This window comes from Zalophus californianus, chromosome 5, assembly GCF_009762305.2.
Source record: "Zalophus californianus isolate mZalCal1 chromosome 5, mZalCal1.pri.v2, whole genome shotgun sequence".
In the NCBI taxonomy this organism is placed as follows: Eukaryota; Metazoa; Chordata; class Mammalia; order Carnivora; family Otariidae; genus Zalophus; species Zalophus californianus.
The window spans coordinates 60963953-60986729 of NC_045599.1; the positions used below are offsets into that span (position 1 = coordinate 60963953).

Below are 22777 nucleotides of genomic sequence, written 5' to 3' on the forward strand. Positions count from 1 at the left end.
CTGATGGCGGAAAGAAGCCCAGGCCCAGCTCCCATCAGCTCGGGTCCCAAGTCCGACCCCCTCCTTCCGCCGCAAGTGTCTGCGTGACCCACTTCTAGCGCAGCGATCAAAGGCAGCCCGCGCCAGCTCTCCCAAACCCAGTCTACCCCCTGCCCGGCAGGTACCTGAGCGGGGGCCACGGCAGGTCCCCGTTCTTGCCGATGCCCATATTCTGGGACACAGCGGCGATGCAGTTTAGCGTACGAACCATGACAGCGGCTGTAAACACCTCCCAGCTAGCTCACCAAACCGGGATTCGGCCCGCCGAGCTTGGCGCGAAATTGTGGCCACCCCGCCTCCTAGGTCCCATTTGTGCAGCCGAGACTCCGCCCCCCGCCCCGGCGCACGGCAGGGTCGTGACGTGCTCGCGCCCGCAGACGCCGGGGACCTGCGGCCGCGGGTTCGCGCTTCCGGCTGGGCCCTGCCGGGGTGTTGTCACTCTGTGCCCTGCGATGTCGGGCCGGAAGCCTGCTTCGGGCCGTGCCGCTGCCACCGGCCCAGCGCTTGCAGGGCAAGCGGTTTTGAGCAGATTCTTCCACTCTACGGGAAGCCTGAAATCTACTTCGTCCCCCTCGGGTGCAGCCGAGAAGGCCGACCCTGACTCTGACTCCGCAGCGCCCCTAGCGCCCACTTTCCCGCCTCAGTTGCCGCCACGCGTGGTGGGTTTGGTCCAGGGCGGGGCGGGGCCAGCGGGGAGATGGGGCGGGGCAAGATGGGCGGGGGCAGGGACGGTGCGCGAGAGTCCGCGAGATGAACCGGCCAGAGAGATAGGGGCGAGGCTCAGAAAGGAGAAGGCGGGAAAAGCAAGGCCGGCCTCCGTCCTCGGCGCGGTTCAAAGTTTGTAGTTGTTTGGAGTGATAGGCTTAAGGCCAAGATCGTTCAGGTTCTTAATGGCGGACCCGAAACAGGAACTCAGGTCTCCTGACTTCCAGTTTGATGAGCATAGGGGCTTGTGGGCAAAGTATACATCTTTTAACCTCCATTCTACCTCCCCGCCCCCCCTTTTTTTAAAAATCTGGATCGAAGTTTGAAGAGCTTTATTTACCGTATTTGATATACCGGGTTAGGTGACTGGAAGAAAATTGACTTTAAGTCTCTAGTTTTTAAGCATGCAACAGCGGTGCTCAGTAATCAAGCGACTAGGGTAAGAGCAGTCATACTGTGCGGTTCCTCAGTGACTACACTTGTAGCTAAGATTTAAAATTTAATACACAGTTTGGCTGGATTAAGTTTAAGGTGGTGCAGATGTGAATGGTTAGTCATTGAATCCTTCCTGTTGCTTGCCACCGTTCAACTAAGTTTGTTTTGTTTTTACCAAGGACACTGCCACCAGGGAAAGTCTAAGGTTGAGCCCTCACTGGGGCTCCCTGGAACAGTATTTTTTAAACTGAGGATGTGATGGGACTCCTGTGTGGCTTAGTCGGTTAAGCGTCTGCCTTCAGCTCAGGTCATGATCCCAGGACTCCTGGGATCCAGTCTTGGATCGGGCTCCTTGCTCAGCGGTAGCCTGCTTCTCTCTCTGCCTGCTGCTCCCCCTGCTTGTGCTCTTTCTCTCTGACAAATAAATAAATAAAATCTTAAAAAACAAAACAAAACAGGATGTGGAGAGGGATTACAGACTGACTTAGCCACCCTCCCTGTTTTAATATGGATGACAGCTTAGCTACTTCAGAGTCTTGTTCTCTTCATTTATATTTCTTCCATGGAGTGATTTCTCCTCTCCTGTTTTTGATTTTTTAAAAATATTTATTTATTTGAGAGAGAACACACGTGTGAGAGCACACAAGCAGGGGGGAGGGGTAGAGGGAGAAGCAGACTCCCCGCCAAGCAGGGAGCCTGATATGGGACTCCGTCCCAGGACCCTGGGATCATGACTTGGGCTGAAGGCAGACATTTAACGGACTGAACCACCCAGGTGCCCCTGTTTTGGATTTTTGATGATAGTCTACATTTCATGAATACACCAAGATTTTATTTTATACCTACCATTTAGAGGGTATTTTGTGAAGGACTTAATTTTTGACAGTTTCCTGCCAGTGCATAGTTTATAATCTTGTGGTATCTCCTGTGGTGAACATAAGCCAAGTTTGAACATGAAACAGTTAAATTACAATTAACATTAACATTTAAAAAATGGTTTTGTTCTTTTATTATGTATCTAATTTCACCTTTCCTAAAATGGATATTTTTTTTAAAAGGTATTTTATTTGACATAGGTAAGTAGGGTGACTCAGGTTTTATAATCTGAGATAGGTGAAGGCAAGGCTGATTGAGTAAAGAAAGGTGTCAGCCTTGGTTCTGATTAATGCGATAGCATTAATCACTTCAGGCTTGAAGTGCTGAGGCTCATGACCTCCAGTCTCCACACTGTCTTTCATGACAGTAAGGAGAGTTTACCTATAGTTCTTTCCAGGGCTGAAGGTAGATGATTCCAAAAAGAGTGGATGGCAAGGACCTTGTTAGTCAGAAGTACGGTTTAAATTATTTCACATACATCAAGTTTTGAGATTAGAGATAACACATCATTTTCTAATATAGGTTGCAGAAATTGACAGCAGTAAAAAGAGACCACTGGAGAGTGATGGGCCTGTTCAAAAGAAAGCAAAGAAAGTCCAAGCAAAGGAAGGAAGAAGTGATTCAATGATGTTTGGGAACACTGGTGAGTCCTAGGGCGATGATTGTTCGTTCTCACTAGTCGTGGCACTGATACTGTCTTCTCCAGAGAGCAGAGGAGGTTTTTGGAGAGTTGCACCATTTTTTCCTTTATGGACAAAGGTCTCCACTGTGCTTGAGTAGAGTGGCCCCTCCATAAGTTGTGGTGTGAGTAGGGCTTTGGGGGTGTGGAGGTAGAACTGGAGTTCTGCAATTTGGCTGTAGTTCTCCCCATTTTCTCTTTTATTCCTCCTAGCTAGTTTTTGTCCTGATTATAAAAGTAAAACATTCTTGTTATAAAAATCTCAAATGATACAGAAATATAGAAGGTAGATAACGAAAGACCCCATAATCCTTCTCTTTTAGTGAGACCTGGTAATTTTAGGGGGGCTACTGAATATTTTTCCAGGTTTCTCTATTTATACACAGCTATGTGTGTGTGTGTGTGTGTGTGTGTGTGTGTGTGTGTGTGTGTGTGTGTATGTGTACACACAAAGACCCACAAATTACTTAGTAATAATAGAATTGGCCCTTGAACAACATGGGGGTGAGGGGCACTGATGCCCTGCACAGTTGAAAATCCATGTAGAATTTTCTGACTCTCCCAAAACTTAACTACCAATAGTGTATTGTTGATAGGAAACCATACTGATAACATAAACAGTTGGTTAATATATATTTTGTATGTTGTATATATTATATACTGTATTTTTACAACGAAGTAAGCTAGAGGAAAGAAAATGTTAAAATCATAAGAGAAAATACATTTACAGTAACATACCGTATTTATAGAAAAAAAATCCCCACGTAAGTGGACCCACATAGTTTCAACCATGTTGTTTAAGGGTCAACTGTATTTTATAAGTTGTATTATACTATATGTACTAACTTGCAATTATGATTTTCCACTTAACAGAACGTTTTGAATAATTTTCAATGTCAGGACATGTAAATCTACCTTGTCCTTTTTTAGCATGGAATTGCTATTTCTGTATACTAAAAGTCTTTGGATAAAACCACCATTCCTGAGCTTGTGGACTTCTAGAGGTAGTGTTGGATTTATAGATGGTTGAGCAGTATTTCTTTAGTTCTTGGCCTCGGAGAATTTGTTATAAGGGATAACAGAAAATGCCTCTTTCTTCATTATCCCCAGAAAAATTAGGCAGAGATTGAGATAAAAGGAAAGCAAAAAAAAAAAAAAAAAAGTCTCAATTCAGTGGATCAAGCATGTAAGATATCTATCCTTCCCCAAAAGGTAAAGTTTGGATTTAGGGTCAACATGAAAGCCTTAGTATGAAATAAGTATAGAAATGGAGATGTATACTTAAAGAGAATGATAAATCTGATAATACCCTTTTCTGTTGTTAACAAGGCAATTGATTTAGAATGTTTTGAAATAAGACTTTTTGTGACTTGTTAAAAAATGGTGCTCAGGAAAAAGGGAAAAGAGCATGTGCCAGTCCAGCCCCTTCGTTTGTTTTCCAGTCTTATTTCTCCTTGTGCTTCATTTTGGATCAGTTCTCCTGCTAAATTTTCAAATTTGGTAATCTTTTCTTCTGTGGTGTCTAATTTGCCATAAATCTCATTCAGTAAAATGTTCATCTCAGATACTGTACGGTTCATCTTTAGAAGTTCTACTTTGTTCTTTTAAAAGAAATCACCTTTTTCTCTATGTGAATTACATCTCAGTAAAGCTGTTACCAAAAACAAACAAAACCCAAAATCCAAATCTTCCCTTTGCTTCTCTTTATGTTTGTGTTTTTCTTTACCTTTTTGATTATGTGGAACATTTTTATAATGTTTTCATGTCCATATCTGGTAATTCTGTAATCTCTGTCATTCCTGGGTCTGTATCCCTTGACTGTTATTTCCTGCTTTTTTCATGTCTAGTAAGTAATTGTTGGGGTCATAGACACTTTGAATTCTGTGTTATCATGTGTTGGATTTTGTGTTTCTTTAAAGAATGTTGGACTTTGTTCTGGCACATAGTTAAATTCTTTGTGGATCAGTTTGATCTTTTTAAGGATTGTTTTTAAATTTTGGAAGAGATGGTTTAGAGTAGTTCTGTTCCTAAAGTTTGATTTTTCTAGAGTTGGGAAGGAATACATAGTAGCAGTAGCATATTATTATATATTATTTCTACCATATGGAGAAAATGGACATTAATAACCTTTAGAACATAGATAATAAAAAAAAGAACATAGATAATAGTAAAGTGTAGTAACAGTTTTAAAAAATGATGAGGTTTGAGTATTTATTACCTTTGTTTTTAATACAGTTTATTTAATTGTAAGTTTATGTAATCTAATTTGTAATCATGGCTGTGTTTGACAGCTGGCTCACAAAATTCTTGAAGGTTTAACAGTTGGCTCTAATAAGCCAGTATCAGTTGGCTTCATCCAGCACACCACTGGTCTTTCTCTGTGAGCTAGTTTGAGTTTCCTCATAGCTTGAGTCTCCAAGGATGAGCACCCTGAGAGTCAGACAGAAGCTGTATTGAATTCTAAGAGCTAGCTTCAGAAGTTAACATGCCTTATGCTGTTGGATGAGTTAGTCACAAAGGCCTGCCTTTGTTCAAGAGGAGGGACCGTCTATCCCACCTCTCAGTGCCAGAGTGTCAGCATCACATTGTAGGAAGAGCAAACAGGATGGGATATATATATATATATATATATATCTGGCCTTCTTTGATAAATAAAATCTCCTACATGGGTCAAAATTCGACTTTTTATGTTATTAATATTCTTATTTGAATTACAGATAAACATAGTATAGAACTCTATCTCAGGAGTATTTTGATAAGTACAAATCTTTATTATCTTAATGCTTATGGTATATGTGCTACTGAAGCGAGCACTATCTTAATGATGTATAAATAAATTCAGATTTTTATGAGTACAACCCCAAGACTTGTAAACCACTCCCATCCCAGGGAAGTTTTTTAATATCCGTAGGAGGGAAGTCCTTATATAATATACACACAGTATACTTTTTTTTTAAATTTATTTGAGAGAAAGAGAACGAACAAGCAGGGCGAAGGGTCAGAGAGAGAGGGAGAAGCAGACTCTCTGCCGAGAAGGGAGCCTGATGCAGGGCTCGATCCCAGGACCAGAGATCACAACCCGAGCCGAAGGCAGACACTTAACCGACTGAGCCACCCAGGGGCCCCCACTTATAGTATACTTTTGAAGAGTGATTCAAGTATACATTTTGAAAAGGGAGAGTAATTTGAAAGAGATTCAAATATACATTATTCCAGCTACAAGATTAGCAAGAGATAAGGTAAAATTTACATGTGAAAAGAAGTTTAAATATAAATATAAAAATATATAATTAAATATAAATAAGAAAAGTTTTAAACTCTTAGGAATGGACAGAACACAACTCTTGCTCTCAGAGTTTTTTTTTTTTTTTGCTTTAATAGGAAAAGTGAGAGGTGATAAATGCAGTCCCTTTATCACTATATTTAATAGTGACTACCTAATAGTATTATCCTAAAGGGGAAAATAATATATTCTGGCATATAGTAGATAACAGACAGTAAATGATAGTTTTCTTTCTTTTATGGATTGCTTTCTTATGAAGAACTTTTTCAGACTGTGATAAGTGCTATGGAGAAATGTGATCTTGTTTTTTTTTTTTTTAAGATTTTATTTATTTGACAGAGAGAGAGACAGAGCAGAAGCACAAGCAGGGGGAGTGGGAGAGGGAGAAGCAGGCTTCCCATCAAGCAGGGAGCCTGACGTGGAACTCGATCCCTGGACTCTGGGATCATGACCTGAGCTGAAGGCAGATGCTTAACGACTGAACCACCCAGGTGCCCCGAAATGTGACCTTGTTATAGGAACACAGACAAAAGATGATTTTAAGCCAGGGGAGTTAGCAAGAGTTAGCAAGAGTTTCATGGAAAAGTAGTTTTGAGAGGAATCTTGAAGAATGAGTATGATTTTGACATGGAGGTTGGGGTTAAGGGCATTCCGGGGAGAAAGAATAGTGTGAGTAAAGCTGTGGAGGTGGGGTAGCAGGTATGTTGGGGCGGGGTGGTGATCTGCCTTCCTTGGTGAACCCCTGGGTTCAGTATCTCTAGGTCTTTCCCATTAAGCTGATCCGTTTCCCTGGTCCGGAGTCTTCCCTGCTCTTGACTGGAGCAGAAAGCCCTGGCTGCCTGTGTTCTGAGAGCTCATGAGGAAGAGGCTGCATTTCTCAGGCTACAGGAAGCCCCTGTTCCCATTATTCCTCTGGCTCAGGCACAGTACTCCATCTCAGCTGTGCCTGTTCTACCTTCTCCAGAGAAACCTCCAGTTCTCTGCTGAGGTGGAGGAAGCACAGCTGCCCTTGAGCTCGGAGTGGGCTAGGGGTCTAGGGATCAACTTGCTTTGAACCAGTCTTCTTTATTTTAGAACCTCACTTTATTACATATTCTACTGCCCTGATTCCTGAGCCTTGAGCATTTTGTGTTATAAATGGTATTGGTTCTTTCTTTTTTTTTTTTTAAAGATTTTATTTATTTATTTGACATAGAGATAGCGAGAGAGGGAACACAAGCAGGGGGAGTGGGAGAGGGAGAAGCAGGCTTCCTGCCGAGCAGGGCACCCGATGAGGGGCTCGATCCCAGGACCCTGGGACCATGACCTGAGCCGAAGGCAGATGATTAACACCTGAGCCACCCAGACACCCCCAGTGGTATTGGTTCTTGGTTTTCTTCACCACTGGTTTAGGATTTAGCTTTCAGGTATGCTGAATTGGTTATTATTCATCTATTTTTTCTTCTAGTTTCGGATTTTTTATTTGTACCTGTCACTTCTTTTCTTTCTGTCCTTATGTCCTTAAAAGAAAAAAAGAAAGAAAAGAAAAAAAGAAAAACCCTACTGTAGTTTGTAATGGGGTTTCAGGACCAGGTGAAATTACATGTATGTTTCAGTTTGCTATCTTTACCCTAAACCCAAATGTTTCTTTATTTCCTTATCACATTGTAGTTAGATTCATTGCTTTAGTGAGAAGCTCCCTCTTTAAAAATCTTACATTGGTTGTGAATATGAATTGACATAATGAGAACAACATACTATTGTTATATTTTCTTCTGATTTGCTAACTAAGAGCCAAAGAAGTGTCTGAGGACGAAGAATGTTTTAAGGTCTCTGGAAAAATTGAAAGAATTCCGCTGCGATTCTGCCCCTCCTCAAAATAGAGTCCAGACAGAGCCTCTTCGGGAGAGATTTGCAATTCTGCCAAAATGTACTGATTTTGATGATATCAATCATCTACGTGCAAAGAAAGCAGTTTCTTGTGAAGATTCCAAATCTCATATTCGTCAAAAGGTGTGTGTTTTGTAGATGAATATCCAGTTACTCAAATCAATAGGTTCGGAGGTGCCATTAGGTTCTGTGGGTTCACACAAGGCAGTGGTTCCCAGACTCGGCTAATCATCCAGATTAGCTGCAGGAGCTTTTGCATTTTAGTTTATTTATTTTTTAAGTCCATGGAGATTGTGATTTACTATGTATTAAGGAGGGAAGAATTGGTGTGTATGAAAACAGAACAACAACAAAAAAGCCCGTAGGTGATTCTGATGTACAGTCTGGGTTAAGAATCCTTGGTTTGGGGGGATTCTTACTAATGAATACAAGCACAAGTTTTATAATCCTCCTTATAGTTACCATGATGGGAAACCATAGGGAACATATATGGGTTTTGAGGTTTTTAGTTGAAAACTTGGTGATATAAAGTAAACGCAAAGGTAAACCAAACATATATGGCTCTTTACTTCCACTGTTATATGATATATTAATGTTTTTCAGCATTGCAAAATCAGGGGATTTAACTTTTGCTTTGTCATTAACATCTACAATTCAAAACAGTGGTTCGCAGGTCAGCTTTAAATTAGAATCACCTGGAGAACTTAAAAAAATGCTCTTAACAAAAACCTTCAGAATCATACTGGTTTTTGCTAAAAACGGAGTATGAATATTATTTAAAAGCTCTCATTTTAGTGTGTAATCATTTTTTTGAGTCATTTAAATGAAAAGCTATGGATTTTTAAAAAGCTATGGACTGAAAGCAATGGATTTTTTACTCATAAAAATACACCAACACAATTTTTTTATGTAATTTTCAGAAGTTTACACTCCTTCCCACAAAATCCAGGTTCACGAACTCCTCCTTCATCCAAGCTGAGATCTATTGACTTAGGAAAAAAGGTGTTTTGTTTTTTTTTTAATCTCTTTAAATACTTAGAAGCAGTTCACCTGAGTGTAGTGGTCATAAAAATATTGATATCAAAACATTTGTCTTAAGAAGCTCACTTTATTAATTGGAGAGTTTACCGTAGGGCTTCATGAGAGCTTGTTTACCATTACTTTATACATAAAATGACCACCTTGGTATTTCTGATTCACAGCACATTAGAAGTCACTAGTTAGAAGGGACACCTAGAAGTGTAGTACATGGACATCATTACAGGAGATAGCTGACTGATGGCATGGAAGGACACAGACAAATGGTAAAAGCTATTAAGTGAAGTTAAATGGCCGGGTTCTAGGGTCTGGGACCATTAGTGTGGGAGTCAACAACCCCATAAGTCTTGATAGGTTTTGAAATTCCCATTTTAACATTCTGAGAAGTATTTCCACCCAAATGGTAAAAAAAAAAGTTGCTTAATACTCAAATATTCAGATTGACTTGTTAGTATAAAAGTTTTTCTCTGCATGCCTACTCTCATTCCATATGTGAATAAAGCATAAAGTAAGAACTTTTTTTTCTAGGAAACATTTTCTTCAAGTATGGATTAAGTGTTAGAATATATAGTATTCCTGGATTTTACATAAAAGGCATGGAAACAAATGAGAGAATCCATCAAAGTTAAAAGCAAATGCATTCTCTCATCTGATACATTGACTTACCCTTCCGTTGCCACACCTTCCCACACCTCACCATCTCATTGCTGATATTTGGAGATTTGCTGGGCTGCACTATTCAGATAATTCACATCTCTACCTTCTATTTCAGCTAAGCCACATTTTTAAATGCAACTGTAAAGTACATGTTGCTAGGCTTTCTCTTGGATCAAGGTCCTCTCCCTTGGCCCTATAGGACATTTTTCTTTTTCTCTTCTCTTCCCCTGCTGATCACTGGTCTTTTTTTTAAGATTTATTTATTTGAGTGGGGGAGGGGCAGAGGAAGAGGGAAAGCAAGAATCTCAAGCAGACTTCCTGCTGAATGTAGAGACCAGAGCCTGATGCAAGGCTCCATCCCAGGACCCTGAGATCATGACCTGAGCCGAAATCAAGAGTCAGACACTTAACTGACTGAACCACCCAGGTGCCCCTGATCATTAGTCTTTTAAAGATTATTTATTTTTTTAGTAATCTCTACACCCAACCTGGGGTTCGAACCCACGACTACAAGACCAGGAGTTGCGTGGTTTTCTGACTGAGCCAGCCAGACGCCCCTGATCACTAGTCTTTTAGGCCATATATATGTATTTTTTAAAGATTTTATTTATTTATTTGACACAGAGAGCGAGCCAGAGAGCACAAGTGGACGGGGGTGGGGGGAGGCTGAGGGAGAAGGAGAAGCAGACTCCCCTTAGAGCAGGGAGCCCACTCAGGCTTGATCCCAGGACCCTGGGATCATGACCTGAGCTGATGGCAGATGCTTAACCAACTAAGCCACCCAGGCTCCCCTTTTAGGCCATATTTTTTAATTCCAGGCAGAGCTGATAAATTTTTAGATGATGGTAGTGACACAGTGACAGTTAGCTAGAAGTCAGATACATCCTACAAATTTGTCTCATTTTACCTTTTGTATAAATAAGTCTCACAAGCAAGGAATATTGCCCTAAGCTCTAAACTGGAATTAGTTATGGTTTTCACATATGAAGGGAAGGCTAGCAGGAATATTAATGTTGAAATGTGACCTTGTGCTTTATACTTTTCAAAAGCTCTGTGTCATATCTCTTTACCAAAAAAAATCATGCTGCTTTCTTGCAATCAAGATTTGTGGAATGTACTATCTTTTAGACTGTGCTTGGAAATTTGAAACATTAAGTGTAGCTTTAGCTGATGGCATACTTACTGAAAGTGGTCTTATCTACTGTTGAGAGAGAGACATTCATGCCTGCTCACTTTTTGTGCCTTACACATCTAGGAATAAATATGGAAAAGTAAATGTTAATTACAGTAGATTTAATGAAATAAAATTTAAAAAGAGGTGTATAAAACTTTAAAATGTTTAGGCTTTTAAAATTTGCTTAAATAATTATACAGTAGTTTAGTTTGGCTCTTTTGTTGTTTTTTTTTCAGTCTTTTACCCTGAAAAAAATTTCAAAGCTGCAAAAAAGTTTACCTGAATATACTATGTATTCCTGTAAACTTTCACTTAGATTCACCAATTATTAGGTTTGGGCCAAATTTGCCTTCTCTCTCTTTCTGAAAACTATTATTATAGTTAATACTTTCTAAACTATAAAAATCTTTTGGTTGCCAGGATAAGACACTTTCTGATCTCAATCCTTTTGGATCATCACACATGGGTAATGACAATTTACAAAAAACTTCTGATCCTAAGCCATCTAACAAACGGACCAAAAGCATCTACACACCTTTAGAATTACAATACATAGAATTGAAGGAGCAGCAGAAAGATGCAATTTTGTGTGTGGAATGTGGATATAAGTATAGATTCTTTGGGGAAGATGCAGAGGTAAGTTATTTTTTCAAATACTGTTTCATGTTTTTCTTGTCCAGCCTGAAATATTTTCTGATATTTTTGTTTCATTTTCTGACTTTATAAGAGGACCGGTGTGATCAGTTGCTTTTTAAAATGCTGTCATTTAAAGTAAAAACTACAAATAAACACAGGAGAACTTGGGGGGTGCTAGACCAGTGGGGGAGGAGTGAGGGACCCCTTTTGGAATGTCGTGCCTTTTCTCCATGTGCTTGCCCAGGACCTTTCGTCCACTGCAAGCTGATTGGATGAATCAGATAGTGAATGAACCATAATCATGTGAGTATTTGTGTTTCCTGATGAAGACTCAAGCAAGAAAAAATTTTCAGATGGCCTATTTACTCTGAATTTATAAATTTTGACGGCCTGGAAGCTAGTTACGTCTCGGTGGAAGAGCACATTAACCGCCAGGCACCTGGAGAAGGTGTTTGAAGTCTTACAGTCTCTTTGTATGTCAGTCATCTTGCTCTGTTAGTCTAAGTTGATTTTGTATTTAATTTTGAGATATTTGATGTAGGCAGAAGTTAAGGTTAGAAGTGAATTTGAGCATTTAGTGGGCAAGTGTAGGGAAAGCATTGCTGATGTTCTGTTGGAGTCATGCATGATTGTGATGATTCCACAATTTTAGGTCTATATCATCAGATGTCAGACATCGTTGGAGAGTGATGGGGTGGCACAGCTAACATCTACCTCATGGATAGGAAGTAAAGACTTAACCAACTTTTTTTGCAGTTTTTAAAATCCTGTTGTGGCATGGAAGTGGTGATCTTTAGTATAGGTGGCATCATGTTGTGTTTGGTGTTACAAAGTTAGACTTTGAAGCAGAGTCAGCATGTTTCCTGAAGACAGGAACAGATACATAGTTGTCATCGTATAGGTAAAGGAGTGAAAGAAAATGCCATTCTCTCCCCTTCTCTCCAGGTCGTGTGGTAAGTTAAAGGCTAATGTCTTCTGGCCCTTCAGTGAGGAACTAATACAGTCCAGAGTTGGGTGGGGTGAGGGAGTGAGAATGTTGGAATGAGAGTTCCATGACTCCAGTGGGCAATATCTGAGCCATTGAGCTTTCCAGAAGGTAGTGGGGAGTCAGGTGGTGTTGCCCGGTTCTGCATTCCTATATTTTATTTGTGCATCGTGCATTAGCTAACCAGACCAGGGGGTTCTCTTCTCACTTCCTCAAAGATATCCTCTGTCCAAGTAGCTTCAGAATTTATGTATGATAGTATCTCCTCATTTTCAGTATTTGCATGTGCTTTGTTGCAAATTCTTACTCTTACAGTCTCACACTCTATGCACTGAATAGTCCTTATGCAGGGAAGGCTCAGCACTTTAAGGTTTCGATAGATCTAGAGGCATAGAAGACCTGTTATATTTTTCCATGTCGTTTATAGATACAGATGTTGGCCATGAGGTTAGGCTGTGGGAACTGCCAAAAATAGATTAAACCGTAGGCTTCTATACGGGAAATGTCTTTTAAACTTTTTATTGATAATACCACACAGGTAGAAAAGTGCACTAATCCCAAGTGTATACCTTGATGGATACTTTGCAAAGTGAGCAAACACCACACAGGGACTCTTGAAAGAGAAATTTATTGATAACTCTCTTTTTAAATTTTTTAGATTGCAGCCCGGGAACTCAATATTTATTGCCATTTAGATCACAACTTTATGACAGCAAGCATACCTACTCACAGGCTGTTTGTTCACGTACGCCGCCTTGTGGCAAAGGGATATAAGGTCAGCTTTGGCTTTGACTTGTACAAATGGGATTGGATTCCCTTCAGAGAGTGAAAACATGTTCTGTAAGGTGGTAGGTTGTAATTGGAATTTGGACTTTGGGAAACGCAAGTGTGTCACAATTATTAGCATTATATCTTCATGAGTTTTTAATGTACTGGAATTTTAAGGTAAATTAAAAAAAAAAAGTCTGTGATACTGTTTCTTAGTGATTTATCCACACTTGCAAGCTCTTTGTGGTACTTATTACTTAAGCCCTACATCTGGACATTGTGGACAAATGTGTTTATTTTATATGTTTCAGAATTAACCTTTTAAAGTCTTCAAATGTGTTTCTTTAAAACAATTTCCATCAGGTTTGATATTCAGTATTTATTTTTGTTGAAGGTGGGAGTCGTGAAGCAGACAGAAACTGCAGCATTAAAGGCTGTCGGGGACAATAGAAGTTCAGTGTTTTCCCGGAAATTGACTGCTCTTTATACAAAATCTACACTTATTGGAGAAGATATCCTTTTTGAATAGGAATTTTTCTCGTAAAAGTTACAAGGGCTTTGTTTTATTTATTATTTATTTTTTTAAAGATTTTATTTATTTATTTATTTGACAGAGAGAGACACAGTGAGAGAGGGAACACAAGCAGGGGGAGTGGGAGAGGGAGAAGCAGGCTTCCCGCGGAGCAGGGAGCCCGATGCAGGGCTCGATCCCAGGACCCTGGGATCATGACCTGAGCCAAAGGCAGATGCTTAATGACTGATCCACCCAGGCGCCCCAAGGCTTTGTTTTAAATAACATTTTTATTTAACTCTTCTTGGGATGGGTACCTTTCTGATGAGATAAGGCGTTCTGGGTACCTTGACATTTGCTTAGTGCGCTAGTGAAGAGAGAAGGGTTGGTAGTGGCTGGGAACAAGCATTTTCAAATGCAATTGTGAAAGGAGAGTTATTATACTTCAAGAGCAAAAAAAGAGAGCCTGGTGAAAGATGATAGCAGGTCATTAACTGAGTTGCACCTTCCCTAGACTTCCCTTCCCTAGGTTAGGTGCTTAGGGGTCTATAGGCCCCTCTGGATCTTCCTGAGGTAAGACCTAAAAAGACAGCTTATTAACTTCAGAATGTGAAAAGAAAACTACAAAGTTAGCACAGAGATAACTATGTATAAAGGATAATAGTGGGGGGGGGCACCTGGGTGGCTCAGTCGTTAAGCGCCTGAGTGAATTTCAGAAATACTGAAAGCAGTATTTCTTTTTATGGTTTATTACAAACCTTCTTATTTAGAGACCTGCTTAGCTTCTACCCAAATTATGAAGACCATTTTGTTCCAATAATATCATGAATAGGAACAGCTATTACACAGAGTAGACCCCAAATCATTAACAGTTCTCTGCTGTTCTAAGCTGATCGGGCTGTAAGAACCTGGTAATTTTATTGCTGCTTTTGCCTGAACTTGAAGCCTGCTCCTAAAATGGTACACCTCCCTGCTTCTCTTTTGCCATTGCTATAGCTCTTACCTGCTGATGCCTAAGTTGATTGTTTTCGGATTGACTTCTGAAAATGTCCCAAATCTGCATTTATCTCTGAGAATTTAATTAACGGACTCACTACATATACATACATGCATACATGTATTATGTGTCTGTTTTCTTCTTTGGTTTTCTTTTTTCATGTCTTTTAAAAATTCTCATGCTTTTTCTCCGAACTTTAGGTACCTTAAAGGAGGAAAGTAATTTACACTATTTTAGTGTATTCATGCTTTGACTTGTGGAATTAAGCATTGCGGGATTGTTAAGGATTCAAGTCTTAGCATTATCCAAGTAAAGAAGCAGATTAATATTTGAGCTTCCACAAGGGTACTCTCCTAGGCCCTTTGGGAAGTGAGAAGATAATAATTGTCTGTCCTTACAAGCCTCATATCTTAGGGGAAGATAAGGCATGTAACTATGATCAGAGTAAATCAGAAGAATGAAGGCTGTATGGAAGATTTTGCACAGAGCAGAAATGTCTGGGAAAATGAAGCATTATTTTAAAGGAGAAAGCAGTTAGTGGGAATGTAGCATATAATTTTCTTTAACGATTATTACATGTGAACCCTTTAGTCAAGCTGGATGATGCTGTAAATGTCGATGACATAATGACTGATACTTCTACCAGCTTTCTTCTGTGTATCTGTGAAAATAAGGAAAATGTTAAGGACAAAAAAAAGGGGAACATTTTCTTTGGAATCGTGGTAAGTGCATTGTAGGTAAAGATGAATGATAGATGTTCATGGTATGTATCTCTGTGAGTACTCATGTATGGTTTACGATAAGACTATCTGATGAAATGTGCCCTCAAGTAATTGTACTAGAAAAACATTTTTCCTTTTAATTTTATATGTTAAATCACTAGTTAAAATTTTCTCGTATGGCTACTTGGCACTCTGTGCTATGGAGACATCCAGGTAGTTTCTGTCCATGTGCTCCATGAGTGGGTTCAAGATGGACCCAGTGATAGGCATGGGTGTGGATAAGAAACAGAAGGAAACACTAAGCCAACACATGCACAGGTATAAAGGGTTTTGCAAATTTCCTCTAGGAATTTGAAGTTAAACACATGATGATGGGATTGTTGTATATAGATTTGGAGGAGAGGGAATAGTTAGGGGGAAATGATACTTGGGCTGATGACATCCAAAGCTGTGGGCCCAGGCTGCACCTCTCTCCTGAGATCCAGCCTCCTGCACCCAACTTTTTGCTGGGCACAGCACTTAGAATTTGTCCTCACTCTTCAAACTCAGTGTGGCTGCGGTGGATCTCTTTTTTTTTTCCCTTCGGTACTATTCTTGCCGGGTTTTTCCCTGTTGTAATGAGTGTCACGAGTTCCTCTCTCACTCCGTAGGAGTTATCTTCTGGATAGTGGCAGTGTGAAATCAAAGGTTTTAGTGTTGATAGTACTGCTGCAATTATGCCCTTGACCCTCACTCTAGGTAGTGCACAGTTTTTTACAGACTAACTTTGGCGTTCTCAGTGTCACATATCGCATCGTAATAGTTGTGGGTGTTATAATATAGACCATTTCTCTGATTTAAAAAAGGCGAAGGGGAATTAGCCTGATAAATTTGTTACCTGAACTTCCGTAGCTAGCTTTTGTAAATGTTTGGTTTGTAGATTGGGAGATAAATTTATTTAAGTAAACTAATATAGTCCAGCTATCTGGGTACTAGAGAAGGTCTCTCGGCTAGAATTAAGGAAGTTCCTTGAGCCAAAAATGAGGGCCTTCAAAAAATTATAAAATATTCAAAAGAAAAAAATTCATAAAACAGTGCATAATTGCAGTAATATAGTAATGTGAGACAACCACCTAGGTCAGGAAATAGAATACTGCATAGAGAGAGGTCCCCTCCCTTCAGCAGAGGTAATTGTAATCCAGACTTTTATGATAATAATTTCCTTGCTTTTAGTTCCAGTTTTACCACCTTAAACTATATACAAATGTAAATATATTGTATCTTTTTGGATCTTGCTCCTTTTGTTTACAAACTACTATTTGTATCTGAGATTTATTTACCTGTGTTACTGTAGTTGTGTTTTCATTGTCACTGCTGTGTTGTATTTCATTTTATGATTTACACTTTATTCATTCTTCTATTAATAGACATGTGGGTTCTTGTTAAATTTTGGTTGTACAGAGAATGCTGTTAGAAACCTTTTTGTGCATGCCTTGTGGTATACATGCCTCTGAGTATATACCTCGGGGAGGATTTGCCGAGTTGTGATAATGGATGCTCACTACTTGCCGAGAAAATACCATGTTGTTTTCCCAAGAGGCTGTGTCAGTTGACTTGCTGTTGGCAGTGTTTGAGTGTAGGGATGAGTGTAGCTAATGCCGTCTGTGCCGTCTGTAACTAGTGCCATGCATTTCTTAAGCGTCAGCAGTGGACGAGAGCGTGGCCTATGGAGTGAGGCCGCATGACCCTTGGCTCCACCACTTTATCACCCTGCAGCCTTGCGTGGATTACTTACCGCCTCTCCCAAACCATGATTTTTTTCCAGCTTATCTTTGCTATGGCTTAGGATGATAGGGGGTAACTTTTAGTTTTCATGGTTATTTCCCTGGATAGATTCTCTACTTGAGATTCATTCAGAGTTTGTTAAATTTGTGGTTTTTTTTTTTTGCAAAAATTATACTTTTATTGATTAATTTTATATAATGAAGTAGAAATTTACTACTACTCTGATGGCCATGTTACTAGGAACATGTTACTTTTAGTGATGACAACTGCTAATTATCCAGTACTGTGTAGTTTACAAAGCGTGCACGTTTGTTTTATAATTTGACCCTTGCAGTAATCTGAAGATTAAAGTAGGCTGATTTATTCCCACTTCACGAAGAAGGAACTGAGGGTTTTGGGACTTGTGAGAGTCATTCTGTCAGTTTTGTTGGATCCAAGACTTAACTCAGAGTGTCTCTAAAAATCCCATCTAGCATAGCTTACATATTGGTGAGTCTGACTTCTTACCTAAGAATTTTGGAAAGTACACAGGTTTTCAAACACTTTAGAAATGGACTACATACTAAAGAGTATATCCTCTTTACCACGTTTCCATGTTTGTTTGTAATGTGTCAAGGTTATAATTGGGAAAACTATTTTGTCTGTGACGTAGTGTTTTTGTTTCAGGGAGTACAGCCTGCCACAGGTGAGGTGGTGGTTGATAGTTTCCAGGACTCTGCTTCCCGTTCGGAGCTAGAAACTCGGATACTGCGTCTGCAGCCGGTGGAGCTGCTGCTTCCCTCCCACTTGTCGGAGCAAACGGAGATGCTGGTCCACAGAGCCACCGCTGCTCGGTAAGATGGCACGTCTCAGAAAAGAACACTGATTTTGAAACTCATATTTGATTTGCAAACTGGTACTTACTCAACTTATTAAGGTTGTTGAAAAGTTTTTACTTACAAAAATATTTTAACAGGAGTCGTGGAAATGTCAAAAAAGAAAACGAAAATTACCCCTAATATCACCTTAATGTAGGACTTTTAAAGGGGTTTCATATTATTTGGTAATTAATCTTCAGTTTCTGGAGGTAATTTAGGGGCGCCTGGGTGGCTCAGTCGTTAAGCGTCTGCCTTCGGCTCAGGTCATGATCCCAGGGTCCTGGGATCAAGTCCCACATCAGGCTCCCTGCTCAGCGGGAGGCCTGCTTCTCCCTCTCCCACTCCCCCTGCTTGTGTTCCTGCTCTTGCTCTCTCTCTCTCTCTGTCAAATTAATAAATAAAATCTTTAAAAAAAAATGGGAGTTACCAAAAAAAATGAAGAGCTAAAAATAAGTCAAATCCTATAACACAGAAATAATTACTCTTAAATGTTTTGGTGTGTTGTTTCTATGCATGTATATCACCTTTTTTGGTTTAGAAACTTGGATTCATGTTGCAAAATCAGTTTGTGTCCTGTTTTTTTACCTAAAATTTCCCATACTTTTTTGTGGAAGATTTTATTTTATTGTGGAAAATTTCAAACATATACAAAATTATACACAATAGTGCAGTGAACACCCATGAATCTGTCAAGCAGCTTCAGCATTGCTCAGCTCAGCTGATTTCATTTCATCAATATCCCTACTCCCTCTCTCTTTGAATTACTTATCTGAAGCAAATTCTAGAGGACATCACTTCATCTACTAATATTTCAGTGGGTAGTCAGTGAAAATAAAATGACTACATATCACTCAGTCATGTAAATGGATAATTTATCCATTCCCCTTCTGTTATGTTGCATTCACTTTTCAGTTTTACAAATATTGCTGTGATAAATACCCATGCATAGAAGTATTTGTGTGTATTCCTGATTATTTCCTTAAGCTAAATTCCTAAAAGGGGATTACTGGATCACAGGGTATAAATATTTTATAAAGCTCTTGGTTGCTTGCTAGAATGGTCATATATGTTTATACCTCTACCACTACTGAATAGTAAGAGAGTTGCTTGAACCTTGCTGACATTGGATCACTTAAACAATTTCTGCCAATTGGATAGATGAAAAATTCTGCATCAAGTCTCCTTATTTTATTATCCTCTTCTGACAGAGCTAAAACTTGAATAATTAAAAGTGAGACAGTAGGCTAATAAGGGGTGCTGCTCTTGAAGACCTAAAAAAATTAATAAAATCTAAAAAAATTTTTAAGATAGTCTTCTAAAACTATTTCCAATATTTTGTGTCTTTGGTTTTCATTTTTCTTTATAACTGTGTGTACATTCACTTGACTTAGGTATAACTGTGACTAAAGTCAATCAGTTGAATCAACACTTCCATTTTTCTTTGGGTCTAAAATGAGTCTCTTGTAAGCAGCGTATTGATGGGTCTTGTTTTTTTATTTGTTTTTTTAATTTTAATTTATTTATTTGACAGACAGCGAAAGAGGGAACACAAGTAGGGGGAGTGGGAGAGGGACAAGCAGGCTTCCCACTGAGCAGGGAGCCCGATGTGGGGCTCGATCCTAGGACCCTGGGATCATGACCTGAGCTGAAGGCAGACGCTTAACAACTGAGCCACCCAGGTGTCCTGGGTCTTGTTTTTTTAGTCCATTCCGATACCCTGTGTCTTTTTTGATTGGAGCATTTAGTCCATTTACATTCAGAGCAATTATTATTGATAGATACAAATTTAGTGCCATTGTATTACCTGTAAAGTCACTGTTCCTATAGATTGTTTCTGTTCCTTTCTATTCTTTGTTGGTTTTGGTCCTTTTCCTGCTCAAAGGGTCAAATATTTGTTTTAGGGCTGGTTTAGTGTTCCTGAACTTTGGTTTTTGCTTATCTTGGAAACTCTTTATCTCTCTATTCGGAATGACAGCCTTGCTGGATAAAGTATTCTTGGCTGCATATTTTTCCCATTCAGCAGCACGTTCAATGTTTCATGCCATTATCTTCTGGCCTGCCAAGTTTCTGTGGACAGATCTGCTGATAACCTTATGTGTCTACCCTTGTAGGCTGTGGACCTTTTGTCTCTAGCTGCTTACAGAATGCTCTTTTTATTTTTGTATTTTGCAAGTTTCATTATAGTAGGTCTTGGTGTTGACCTGTTTTTGTTGATTTTGAGGGAAGTTCTTTGTGCCCCTTGGACTTGATTGCCTGTTTCCTTCCCTAGATTATGGAAGTTCTCAGCTATAATTTGTTCAAATAAACCTAACCCTTTTCCCTGCTCTTCTGGGACTCCTGCGGTGCAGATATTATTGGGCTTTGTGGAACTGCTGAGTTCCCTAAGTCTGTATTTGTGATCTAATAGTTTTCTTTCCCTCTTCTTTTTGGCTTCATTATTTTCCATTATTTTATTTTCCATATCACCTGTTCTGCCCTCTGCTTCTTCCATCCTCATTTTGATTACATCCAGTCAGTTTTGCATCTCAGTTATAGGATTTTTTATTTCAACCTGACTAGTTTTTATGTCATTTAGAATACTAGCCCAGCTAGTATTCTTCTGACTGTTGTTCTAAATTCTTGTTCAGATATATTGCTTATATCTGTTTTGAGGAAATTTCTGGCTGTAATTTCTTCTTGAATTTTCTTTTGGGGAGAATTTCTCTGTCTTGTCCATATGTCTGGGCTTCTGTCTTTTGCGTTCTATGAAAGTTTGTTGTTTCCTGCTCCTGAGAATAATACTACATTAAGAAGGGGTCCTACACTGTCTAGGGCCTGGCACTTTGGGAAGTGTTTCTGGTGTATGCTGTGTGCAGTCTGCTGTTGTGTTTTGGTTACTCTTTGCTACAGGTCAGTCCTCTACAGAGTTCTTCCTTGCTTGCAGTGGGAGTCTTTGGACCTTTAACTAGGTGTGCTTTAATTTCTTTGTTAAGATAAGCCTGATTTAAAAAAAGAAAAGAAAAAGAAAAAAAGCCTGATCCAAGAAAAGGAAAAGGAACATAAAAGCAAACAAACAAAAAACTGTAAGCCTGATTCTAAAGAAAAAGTAAGAAGGAAAATAGAAAAAAAAGAAAAAGCATTATCCAAAAAATAAGAAAAGGAAACAAACCAACACACAAAAAAACTATAAGCCTCATTCCAAAGAAAAAAAAAATAAAAGCCTGGTCCTATTTCCACCAGAACTGAAGCTGACTCTTTGGAGCACTCTGTGATCAGTAGACTTGCTACATGCAGGGGGCCTGTGTTGGTCTTCTCAGGGAGAGGCCTGTGGCACTGGCTCAGAGTCAGACCTGCTGGAGCAGAGGGGCAGGATTTGGTGTAAGGGACTCCAGCCTCCACCGGAGGCACTGTGTTTCTCTTAAGTTCGACAGTGCTGGTTTGGGGCGGGGGGAGGGGTCAGGGGAGAGTGGAAGATGGCGTAACCCCGCCCCCTTGTCCCCGGGGAAAGGGAGGGAAAGGGAACTCGCAGGCACTGCTGTTCAGGAGGTCCTCCCAGAAAAGTGAATGATCTCCCCTCCTGTGTCCCAGGCTTTCCTCAGATCCCTGCTCTCAGCCTGTCTGTGTCCTGCTGTGGGCACACCTGGCCCCACAGTTCTCCTGTGTTTTATCTCTGGCCAGCGGCTGGGATTCCGAAGGCAGAGCACGGACCCACTCCCCTCCCCTGGAGGAGAGCCTTGCAGCACTGTGCCTGTCACTGTTCTGTTCCAGAGAAGCGGCTGCATGCCCGTGTAGCTGCCTGGAGTCTACGATGAAGCAGAGTGAAGAGCTGCGACCAGGCTCGGCGTCCTCTGCACGCTCCTCTCTGGCCTGCTGCTGAATGGCTGCTCAGTGGTGCCTGGCGGGCTTTTTGTCCTTGGAGAGGCAAAATGTCCTCTTCTGTCTATCTATTTATTTATTTTAAAAGATTTTATTTATTGATTTGAGACAGAGAGATACACAAAGAGAGAGAGAGCAGGAGCAGAGGCAGAGGGAGAAGCAGACTCCCGCCGAGGCAGGGAGCCCGATGCGAGGCTCGATCCCAGGACCCTGGGATCATGACCCGAGCCGAAGGCAGATGCTTAACCATCTGAGCCAACCAGGCGCCCCCAAAATGGCCTCTTCTACATGTACTCCAAGAAGGGGAGTGTTCTCTCCCAGTGTGACCTGGGGGATCCCCACACTGTGGCATTGTGTGTGAACCCTCCGTGCTGCTCTCTCTCTCCTGCTCTCCCTCTCTCCCTGATTTTGCTCCATGTAAAGGGCTCTCTTCCCTGAGGGGGCACTGTGGCTTTTCTCTCCCCCAGTTCACGTCTCAGAACCTCGCATCTGCCATGTCCTCTCCTTCCAGTTGTGCAGATTGTTTTCTTAATCCTCTAGATCAGTTTCCTAGTTGTTCCAAATGAATTGATGTTGACTTAGCTGTGTGCAAGGGACAAAGCAAGTTCAGGGTCCCCCTACTATTCTGCCATCTTAAGCAGCAGCACTTCCATTTTTCTGATTTCCACTTTTTTTTTAACAAAATAATAAAGGCAAAAATTAAATAAGAAAATATTCCACAAAGACATTGCCAAAAATGAATTTTTTTGCTGGCAAACAGCATTGCCTGTGATATTCCTTAATGTTTATTCATCAAATGAGATTCAGAAGCCATTTGGTATACTAAAGATAGTTCGGGTGTCATATGTGGGTTTTTCCAAATTTGATGACTGCCTTTGTCTTGTTTTAACTTATATTTCTTTGCTTAGCATTGAGAGTATGTAATTT

The 22777-nt window shown here is 40.2% G+C and overlaps 2 protein-coding genes across 7 annotated transcripts in view; one reads left to right on the forward strand and one right to left on the reverse strand.

Annotated features, from left to right (window-relative positions):
• The window catches only part of DHFR (dihydrofolate reductase), a 47655-nt gene extending 47336 nt beyond the window's left edge, over positions 1 to 319 (reverse strand). For 4 of the 6 annotated variants that reach the window (XM_027606124.1, XM_027606123.2, XM_035727738.1 and 1 more), the window contains exon 1: positions 165 to 302. In XM_027606124.1, coding sequence (XP_027461925.1) covers positions 165 to 250 — 86 coding nt within the window. In that variant the 5' untranslated portion in view covers positions 251 to 302. Of the gene's footprint in view, positions 1 to 164 lie in introns of all 6 variants that reach the window. The other 2 variants (XM_035727737.1, XM_027606125.2) reach the window with 2 other exon arrangements.
• Positions 167 to 22777, forward strand: part of MSH3 (mutS homolog 3) — a 190470-nt gene continuing 167859 nt past the window's right edge. Inside the window, 8 exon segments of the mRNA XM_027606118.2 lie at positions 167 to 698; positions 2578 to 2698; positions 7789 to 8009; positions 11176 to 11391; positions 13035 to 13151; positions 13539 to 13656; positions 15229 to 15374; positions 17805 to 17971. Coding sequence (XP_027461919.2) covers positions 201 to 698; positions 2578 to 2698; positions 7789 to 8009; positions 11176 to 11391; positions 13035 to 13151; positions 13539 to 13656; positions 15229 to 15374; positions 17805 to 17971 — 1604 coding nt within the window. The 5' untranslated portion in view covers positions 167 to 200.